This window comes from Pavona decussata, unplaced genomic scaffold, assembly GCF_977016875.1.
Source record: "Pavona decussata unplaced genomic scaffold, jaPavDecu1.1 SCAFFOLD_61, whole genome shotgun sequence".
In the NCBI taxonomy this organism is placed as follows: domain Eukaryota; kingdom Metazoa; phylum Cnidaria; class Anthozoa; order Scleractinia; family Agariciidae; genus Pavona; species Pavona decussata.
Genome location: NW_028145482.1, coordinates 1,657,133 through 1,667,974, shown reverse-complemented (window position 1 = coordinate 1,667,974; position 10,842 = coordinate 1,657,133). Strand labels below are relative to the sequence as shown.

At 40.4% G+C, this 10,842-nt stretch overlaps 1 protein-coding gene across 1 annotated transcript in view; it reads left to right on the top strand.

Annotated features, from left to right (window-relative positions):
* LOC146479005 (E3 ubiquitin-protein ligase rnf213-alpha-like) overlaps positions 1-10,842 on the top strand; it is a 123,731-nt gene that overhangs the window by 19,300 nt on the left and 93,589 nt on the right. Inside the window, 5 exon segments of the mRNA XM_085111310.1 lie at positions 468-683; positions 1,130-1,319; positions 1,539-1,606; positions 1,826-2,123; positions 2,392-2,487. Coding sequence (XP_084967436.1) covers positions 468-683; positions 1,130-1,319; positions 1,539-1,606; positions 1,826-2,123; positions 2,392-2,487 — 868 coding nt within the window.

The window sequence follows — 10,842 nt, the reverse complement described above, 5'->3', positions numbered from 1 at the left end:
AGTTAGGAAAGTCAAATTCTCAGGTACCATTTTAGGCCCTTCGGGGATTCATTCTGTCCTTCACTGCATTTCAACCCTTGAGATTAGACTATTTTGGCTGTAATTTAGGAAAGTAAAATTAGTCGTCAAACCAACAATGAGTTTCAATTACTGAATGGGCCCCAAATTCGGGGCAAAAGCAGAACGTTGTTATGTGACTTGTGTATATATTTTTGACACGGATGAAGCTAAGATTGCAAAGAAATGGCGAATTATTTGCGAAACAATTGTCAGGACGAATGATGTAACAAACCTTCTTCATTCCACCTCATTTGTTTCTCCTTCATCTTTCTTTCTCTCTGCGATTTTCACCTCGGCCGTAGCTTAGTGTTCTTTCTGTTATCTCTTTCTTCCTGTCGTACATATTTAAATTTATTCAGGAATTTTAATTGAATTTAGAACTAATTCAAATCACAACATTTCATTAGCTTTGCAGCAAGTGCCATTGAGGGCCTTTGTAATCAGTTAATGAAGCAAAACTGGACATCCAACCCTGAGTGGCTTTTTGCGGTACCATTGCTACATTTCTTACGGGGTGACTCAAAGCCTTTTGAAGAACCAGACATTGGTGGATGGCCACAAGACCTGGCCTGGTGGGGCGCCCAGAATTTAAGCATTGCAGATTTTCAGCAATCTGACAAACAGTAAGAAAAATCAATTTAGCGCAGTTCTAATGGTACACTGAAAATATTATCTCCTCCAATAACCAGAAATTCTGCAATGCAAACTTCCCGCTGGACTCGATTATAGGAATTACGTCTTATAAGAAGTTAAACCTTCTTTATCTTATATTATGTTATCTTGAACATTTTTTGTAAATGGTGTTTCTGGCGCTGTGCTGGTTCAGGATTCTTCTTTACTTGAGGTCTGCATTCTGCTTTCGCCGATGATGTGAACGTTAACTCCTCACTGCCATAGTGCGCGTATTTGTAGGTATAAGTATAATTGAGTAATAATCAACTGACATACTGTTAGCTTGTCATGATGGAATGGACGTTTAAGCTCTATGGTAGAATGAATGTTTACGTTGGAGTTTTACTCAATATTTTCTCGAAGGAATAAATAAAATCACTTGTTTTTTCTTTCGCAGCGACTTTTCGGAAGTGTTCCCTCGTCTTACCTCAGCCTTTGAAGTTGACCGATTATTAAAGAGAACGTTTCTTCATGCCATTCCCATTTGGCAACTAAGCGAGATTGATTTTACCCGAATGTTCCATGTTTCCGATCTCTGCGTCGCTTTGATAACATTCTTTCCTGATGATCTGGTGCAGAAAGAAAAGGTGGGAACATAATTGTCATCACGATCCGAGAGATTGATCTATAGGTTATTGGCTGTAACTTGATTCCAGGATGAAACAGTACTCTTTCGTGGACTATTGTAGTTATTCTCCGTGGTGAATGTTTGCGTAACAAAATACTTACCAATACTTTACCGTTGACGGGTGAAGTATTGTTTTATACGTTTGTTTTTTATACCTTTATTTATTTCTGATTTGCAGTTGGAAAGTGTTGAACAGTGTGTGCAAGTAATGGTGAACATTTTGGAAACTGAAGAAGATGCAAACAGGTGAGCCTGCCATGTTGAGATGTTTTCTTGTCTTCACTCGGTCTTCTCTAAGATAATACTGCAAGAAAGTTCTCATCCTTTCTACTTTCCAGTTTGTGATTTCAAGTGGAAAACACCCTGCATCTACTATTGTTGATGACATTTCTCAGTTAAAAAGGACATGTTTTATCTGTATTCTATATAGCAGTGTAGCAAAAAGTTAACCTTGTCTCCCTACAGTATCCACTTGGAGATTACAGACTTCACAGTTTCTGCAAGTTTAAAGTTGGCCGAGATGTTCATGGAAAGGCTCTCTCTGCGAAATGATATTGTGCTTATCTGTCTCGCAATTAAGCTGCTGTTTTTAAGCATCCAAAAGTCGGGAAATGGCGAGGGAAATAAACATGAAAAAAGGCAATCCGTGGAGAATGGCGCTACAGATCAACTTTTGAGGAATCTTGAGTGGAAACTTGGAGTACAATTTCATGATCGCATGGAAGGGTATCACGAACGTGAATCCCTTTTAACGGAACTTCAGGTACGAATTGAGTTGATTCATTATTATAATGACCTCCTGGCGTTATTCGAATCGTTTATATTTTGTCGCTACGAACTGTATGTTGCTTTGCCGGATTCTTCATAATTTTGTCCTGTAAAAAGAATTTAACAGGACGCGAGGATAGTTGGCTAATGGAGGCAAAAAAATAGTGTACAGTTTAAACAAAACAGCTAGACATAAACCTTATATTTGCAAGCTTATAATTCGACATTCTTGACGTTTACATTGTTCCCTTTTCTTTACCTAGATGTGGAGTGCGCTTCTTAGCGTTGCGGATGGATACCAAGGAGTTGAAGAGTACCGGAGGCGTTTAACAGAGTTATTTATATCCCGGGCCGCACAGGTAGTGAGCAGTAGTGTGATTAATATTTGTAACCCATCTCATTAGACAAAATTTATAGCGTGTTACAACATTGGACTACGGTATCAGAATATACTGTATACTTCGAATAACGTGAAATCCGTCTCCCGAATTTATTGACAAGGAAAACACAAAGAAAGAAGGTCTCTTTTCTAGGTTGTACATTTTCAATCTAACCACAGTGTAATAAGATAGAGTTAACTGAGTAATTTTCATGGATTTACCCGCTATCAGTGCGTGTTAATCACTGACTGTTTCCTCTTTGCCACGCAAAATTATTGGAAGGGTTATTTAACGTCGTCGCTGTGTCATCAGAGGCGGCACCCACACGGAGTGTAAATTGTTTTGTACATTGCTTCGAAGTCGCTTGTCCCGCACAGAATTGAAAATGCTTTTTAAAATCGTGGTAGTGATCATTTTTGCAGGTTTTAAAAATAGTAGTCGACGTACACAACTATGAAATAGTTGCGGACTCACCCGACCATGCAGAACTTGACATGGCGAACGCGACTGGTTTTTGTTTCACGTAACAGTTTTGCAGACAAAAACAAGTAGTTCGACAACGTTCTCAACAAGAAACGAATACTTAACCTAAAAGAATACTGAACCTAACGTCACGAACAAATGATCGGACTCCTGTCTGCGTTGCTACGTACCGCGATTATACCTTAAATCAAAGGCACTTCTGAAACTATCGCACGGATCCGTGTAGCTTACAAACAACTAGTGTGACGACTTCTGGCGAACCGAACCGAGCCACAGGCAGAGCAGTTAACAAGATGAAATGCTGCGACTGCTAGACCAGTTATATTGACGACATAGCCAGAAATTTGGAAATGTGACTGAGTGAACACAAACGAGCAACTGGAAATGCCGATATCAACAATCATACACCATTTACAAGCGAATCTCAAAATCGACTGGGACTCTGCCAAGTGTGTTACCTACAGTACGAATTACTTTCAACGACTCACTCTGGAAGCTGGTTGCTAACTTAGAACAATCGCCTCACAACTAAGAAATCCCCTTTAAGAAACAAGGAGTTACACTTCAAGACCTGGTTAAAATTTTTCCAATAAGATCTGTCTTAGAGTATGCCTCTCCTGTGTAGGCCGCCCTACCGGTTTATTTAGCTACTGTCATTGAATCTGTGCAAGGAAAGGCCCTGCTGATCATGTTGCCGCATCTTTGTTACCAAGAAGCCCTTTGCACGGCAGGGCTCGAACGTCTCTCTACCCGTAGGGATGAAGTATGTATTAACTTTATACAAAGAGCAAGGGATGTAGAGCCACTTAAGTTCTTTTCAAGTAGTAGTAGCTGTGAAGTGATCCATGATGGAGATGCCTTGAGGTCAAGCACTACTAGAGTTAACAAGCCCATCCCCAGAACAAAGAGGCTTGGAGACTTCCTTACAATGAGACTGTAACGTGAATGGCTAATTAATGTTTAAGAGTGATTAATTCACTTATACAGTCGTTGACTGCAAAGGCAGATGAAGAAATATATTTATCTAACCGTTGCCAGCAACTACCTGTTGTGGTGTTTTGTACCGTTCAAGTAAAACCACCGAAAGTCAAAACCCAACTGTGATTTATTGACTCCATGCTCGAAACGACTACAAGGGGAGTGGGAATTCCCTTTTGACCGCGTGCTCGTATGATTGACAGATGTCACAACACTACATCTTTCCCCTCCTTGATACTAAACTTTCCATCACAGATATCGCTTAACTAGATCAAGTAACTCTGTGATAACATCAACAAACGATAAGCATGCCTTCTAGTCACGGGTCTCTTAAAGTGTTCAGTGTTTATAGTAGTAGATTATTTGAACGTAATCTGTGAGCCTCCCTGGGGGTTGCCTTTGTCTCTGTGGCCTCTGCAGGCCTCCGTCGTTCGCCCCTGGGGTTTTTGGATCTTCGTCTTGGGTCGGAACTTCGGCTCGTTTTGCAGGGAAGTCCTCTGCGTGGAATTCCTCCTGTTCTCTTCGATCCCCTTCAGCTCTCAGGCTTTTCGGGATGATTTTGAACATTGGCGAGTTCCGGGTTATGGACTTAAAACAGTCGCTAGCTGTAAACATAGATCCTTTCTTCTCCCCTACAACAAGGGGTTCTGGATTAAAAGGAGTGCTTAGTTTGTTCTTGGTCGTCTCACAAGCACTGTATCGCCTGGTTTGATACCACTTCGTTTTGTGCCCAGTTTCGAGTCTGTATATGCCTTGATCTTTGACTTCTGTTCTGCATCTCTCTCTACCATAGTCTTCCGAGTCTCCTACAGGGTATTCTGTCTAGGTGATGCTGGTGATACTTCTGGCAGGGTTGTCTTGAGTTTGCTTCCGTTCAGTGCTTAATTTGGGGATACATTCGTGGTTGTGTGCGGTGTCGCACGATACTGTCTGAGAAATTTGTAGTTCCTGTTTCCAATTTTTGCCCTCAACAACAGCAGTTCGCACTCACTTCTTAAGATTTGGCATGAAGTGTTCTGCCTTGCCATTGGCTCTCGGCCAAAAAGGTTAAACTTTCCTGTGATGAAGTCCTAAATACTTCGCAAAGTGTCGTAGCCTTTGGTATGGCGTTGGTGCAAACATAGTTCACATACTCATCGGCAACGTTTCTCTCTGTGGTTGCTTGGTGTTAATTCTCAAGCATATTAAGGCATGGCCAAAAGCCTAATTTGCATAAAAAATAGAAAACAATCATAACATTTCGTGCATTGAACAAAAAACTGTCAAACTTGGTAGTTATATAAAACTTGAAGACCTTAACTGATTTTTGCTTTAAAGTGATAATCATTTTGGTCACGTGACCTGTTAATGATCATTGATTATTAAAGATCTTCTAAGCCAAATGGGGTATATAAAATGAAATAGAATTAAATCTCCTTTGGTGTCATACGTTTACATGTCAAGGGCTTCAAATGAATTAGCCTTGTTTGCGTGTCCACATTTAATAGCAGTCCTGCAATTAAGGGAAATAGGTCACGTGACATTAGAAATGACTTAATAACTTCTAATAGGAATGACAGGTACCACCATACAAGGCTAATTAGTAATGAACTTTCATAGCGTAATAGTATGACACCCGAAAAGGTTTGATTATAGTTTGTTTTATATACCCCGTTTTACTTTAAAAATTTTAGACGTTAATCATCATTTAATGGTCACGTGACCTAACTGTTCCACACTTTAAAGCAAAAATCAGTTAAGGTCATCAGGTTTTATAAGACCGCTAAGTTTAACGTTTCTTTGTTCAATCCACGAAATGTTATGATTGTTTTCTGATTTTATGCAAATGAGGCTTTTGGCCATGCCTTAATATGCCTGAAAAAAAAAGTGGGGTGTCTGCTCATGAAGTCGGCGGGGTTCTCATTATCTTTTCCGGGGCGATACACCAGATGACAGTAATACGGGATCAACCTTAGCTTCCATCGGTCTGCGCGGGCTGAAGTAAGCTTGTGACTCTTAAAGATGCCCAGGAGTGGCTTGTGATCGGTCATGATTGTAAACTCAGAGCTGTAACGGGAAAGAGAAAAGTGTTCCAGAGCCCACACGATAGCTAGCATTTCCCTCCTGGTTTGTGAGTATCTGCACTCCACGTCGCTGAGTGCTCGACCCGCGTGGCTGTAACCTTTTTTTTTTTGCATTGATGACAGATTGTCTTGGAATAAGAATTCCACCTCTCTTGTCAAGAACTGGATTAAAGGACAGTTAAAATCGCTCCAATAATAATATTGTCAATCTTGTCAAACTCATTTTTCACGATAGTTTTTTTTAACTGAATGATAAAACGCAACCAATTCGTTATCTCGATTTGGACCTTATACATTAACAAGCAGTGTTTGTTCTCCGTTGAGAAGTACTTTGAGAATAATAAATCGCCCGTTTGTGTCAATAACCGTTTCTTTAACTATACAATCAAAATTATTCCGGATTAAAATTGCAAACCCCCGAGTATTGTTGGCCTCATGAGAACAAAATAATGAAGCGCCTCATTGCTTTTTCCACGAGACTTCACACCCCGCAATGGAATGCGTCTCCTGAGGAAAAATAACATCAGCTCTTTGTTTTCTGAGCCAAGTAAACATTGTCTGTCTTTTACGTGGGTTGCTGATGCCCCTCGTCTTTAGAGAAACGAATTTACCTTTCATATTTTGTTGTTAATACAAATATTGTAGGGAGAAAAAAAAGAAAAGAATTAAGTCCTGGAGGAGATGGACCTTTCAAAATATCACTTATCAGCACTGAGACACACGTACCATCCCCGTGGTATGGCCAGTACCGTACGCATGCGCACAACCATATCACCCGGGCAGTGGCAGCCATGGACAGCTGTTTCGCCCTTGTTGGGGCTCATCAGCATGGCATAGCCGTCGGGTCAAGAAGCGGGAGTAAACCCGCGCATCGAGACCCTTTACTGCCGAGGCGAGTGCATAGCACTCCTTTAATCGCCAGCTCCACCGTAGGCAAGTGGTAGCTGTTGGTTGGGAACCGCAAAACAGTTCTCCCACGGCAATGCGTATGGGGATGGGATCACTTACAGACCTGTGTGCTCAAAATAAATTGTAAACAACACTTACCATACCACAGGGATGGTACGTGTGTCTCAGTGCTGATAAGTGTTGCTTTCAAAATATGCCTGTAGCTAAGCAGCCACACGAAATTAGCAATTGTAATTGAAATATTCAAAAGGAAACAACTGTTGCTGAGTATGTTTGAGGTAAATTAATCATACGGTGTGTACAAATTATTATTAAAACTGTAGCGTAAATATAGAAATTCACTGAGAAAAAAATTATTTACAAAGCTCGCGCCTGTGTAACATTGCACAAGCTGTTTGGGCACCATGGAATCATCGGGCTTTTCTTTTCCGCACTCCGCATCACGAAATAAATAATTATTTAAGGGAAAATAAGACTGCTTTCTGTATTCAATTCTACACTACAGGAACAAGATTTCCGTCCACAAAGAGATTTTTTTTTGGTAAAACGGACTCTCTTTCCTTCTTCGAAGGCTTTCTGCATGAGTGGGAAAGCTTGTTTCTAGTTGAAAAATCACTAGCTATAAAATCTTCCACTAATGTGACCCCGTTTATAGCTTCTTTTCCGTTGACACTCTTGGCAGTCTGAAGTAGCGTTCTCTTGAAAGGCCTGCTATATAGTTTGGCAATGATATGATGCGGTTGTCTTCCCGTCTTCTTGTACGATGTGCATTCTCCACTTCCCCGGTAGCATCTTCGAGACCCAGTAGATTCACGTAGTTTAAAACAATTGCCATACAGTCTTCGCCATTTTCTCCATCAACGCCAATAACACGAATATTATAATCGCGAGAATAACGTTCCAAATGCTCCAGTTTTTTCTGCAGTTCTGCGTATCCTCCACCAAAGCTGTCCATTTCGCTGACAATAATAATAATAATAATAATAATAATAATAATAATAATAATAATAATAATAATAATAATAATAATAATAATAATAATAATAATAATAATAACAATCTTATATTAGGAAGCTCCATCACTTAGAGTGGTTTACATAGAGGTCCTAAAACTAGATATACATATATTATGATATAGAGCTAAATTCGAAATACATAGAAACTTAAATATAAAATTAGATAGAAGAAATGGTTCTCGCAGTAATCTCGCTATCTAATCTTTCATCCGCAGTGCATATACATGTTACACATGTATTTCATATTAAATATAAAAGGCAGAAAAAAGACATTGTTAAAAATTGGCAAACTTTCTGACAGTGGCGTTTATAGCGTCGACAGATACTTTCACGCCCTCAACATCTTTTTCTAAATCCCCCTGTTTGGTCTTCAAAACAACGATTTCATCTAATTTGGATATGACAATCTCTATTTTCTCAAGCCTTGCATTGGTATTTCGCTGAAAGTCCTTTAGATTTTCACTCAAGGCCAAATTTGATTTTTTAAATCACCTCTCATTGACTTCAGCTCCACCATCACTTTCTCACACATGGCTGTCTCCTCGGGACTCGTCACCTTCTCCTGCTCGATAACACATTCAGAATTTGTAGAGGAATGTTTTTCAGATCTGAGCCGTCTTGCTGACATGAAGTGTAGAAAAAGAATATCGAATAACTGAATGATTTGGGGGAGAAAAAAAAACTTTTCTCCCTACGGAGCTCTTCGAGCACGTCTTTACTCCATCGTGTACAACACGATAGTGTCTGAGAAAGTTTTACAGTTCCTGTTTCTAATGTTTGCCCTCAAAGACAGCAGTTTTCTCAAGATTTGGCATGAAGTGTGGAGGTAATGATGAAAGTGTTCCAGCTACCACACGATCGCCAGCATTTCCCTCTCGGTTTGTGAGTATCAGGACTCCACGTCGCTAAGAGCTCGACTCGCGTAGCTGATAACCTTGCCGTCCTGCACTTGCAATCCTCCAAGACCAACAGGGATTGCATTGACTATCACTTCGGTCACTGACTCTTAGTCAGACTGTCCTTGAGTTTGTCAAACGCGTGTTGCTGTTCGTCTGACTATTGCCAAGGTGTCTCCTTTTTGATGAGAGCCCGTAATGGTGCCGTGATTGTGGCATACTCTGGGATGTAGCGCGAGACGTACTGGGCCATTCCTAGTAACTATCTGACTTCGCTCGCATTCTTTAGCTCGCTCATGTTCGTGATCACCTCTATTTTCTCAGGATCGGCTCTAATTCCTTCGCTGCTGAAAATATGGCCGTAGAACTTGACCTCACTCCTTGAGAAACTACACTTCTCCTCGTTCAGACGTACGTCGTGTTGTTGGAGTCTGGTAAGGACACCACAGAGATTCTAATCATGCTCTGCCGTAGTCGCTCCGAACACGATTATGTTGTCAGAGATATTCTTACAGCCCGGTAGGCCTGTAAGTATTTCCTCGATTGCATTCTTGAAGATCTGATGCGGCGTTTATTCCAAACATTAGACGTTTGTATCTTCTCAGTCCTACATGAGTGCTGAATGTCATGATGTGGCGACACTCTGGTTCTAGCTCAAGTTGAAGGTATCCGGAGGACAAGTCTAGCCTGCTGAAGAGGGTCGCGCCGTTCAGATCGGAGTAGATAGGAATTGGGGGTTGAGGAACTGGGAGGAGGGGAGGGTGAGTTAAACAATAGCCGGGGTGGATGAGTAAACAATAGCCTAGAGGATGACATCATCAAAAACGATGACATCATAAGCTAAAAATAGAGAAACCGGGGGGAACGGGAGGATGAGTAAACAATAGCCTAGAGGATGATGACATAAGCTAAAAATAGAGACAAGGGGTGTAATTTCCTCCCCTCCCGGAAGATAAAGTAATAAGCTAAAAATAGAGAAACCGGGAGGTTAGGGAGGTAGAACGTCACAATAGCCCCCCCGGGTTGACATCATCAAAAAGCGATGACATCATCTAAAAATAGTATAGTGACATCATTGGGGTGGAGGAGTATTTTGCCCTCATTATAAAACGATGATCTCATAGTTTAAAAATAGAATAGTCATAAAATAGTTATAGAACTTTCCCGCTATGAAGTAGGAAACACAAAATATGATGGTTCCAAGCAGTTATTTACCATCAGTGAGTTTAAATCATTCGCTAAGCCTCGGTTGGTGGTTTGAAATTTTTTGCTCCACGGAAGATGAAAGCTCTTTGGCCTTTCGGAAGCCTACACTTGGGCAGTATGAAGTCATTATTTTGCCTGGCGTTCCTTTGGTGAATTTTTGAAGGGTGTTGAAGTCATTCTCGAAGATAACCGGGAGTTAGGTTGTTCATTCATTCGTATACAGTAGTCTATTTTCATTGTCCGTAAGCGTATGAAAAAGCGATTACTGCCAAGCACATTATTCACGAATTGTGAGTTTCAGTAATAATCATACATTTTCAGTGATTCTATTTTGGATGAATTTGATCGAGATTGTGATTTTGTAGGTTATAAAAGGTGAAATCATACATCAGACATCGGACGCGTGTTTCGATTCACGCACCGTTACTTAAGCTATTATGTTAATTAAGTTGAGCTTTGTCGGGGATTAAACAGTAAAAACAGTCTTTTGTTGTCTTTTGTTTACCAGATTGCTCCGAATAAGAATATTATTACGGTTGATCGATTCCTGGCTGCTTAAATTAATTTGCATGTTATGTTTGGCGCGCACTGAAAAAATAAAACACTCTCACAATTTACTGAAAATTCTTTATTTAAATCGTTCAACAATTCAAGTACAAAGCAAAGATCTTATGACGGCGTTAATCATCTTTATCCTCTTCATCGCTAGGGGGATAGAATGTCATTTTTGATGTCCTTTCATCCTTGTGTGTGATCGCTCCACAATCATAACATCGACGGAGA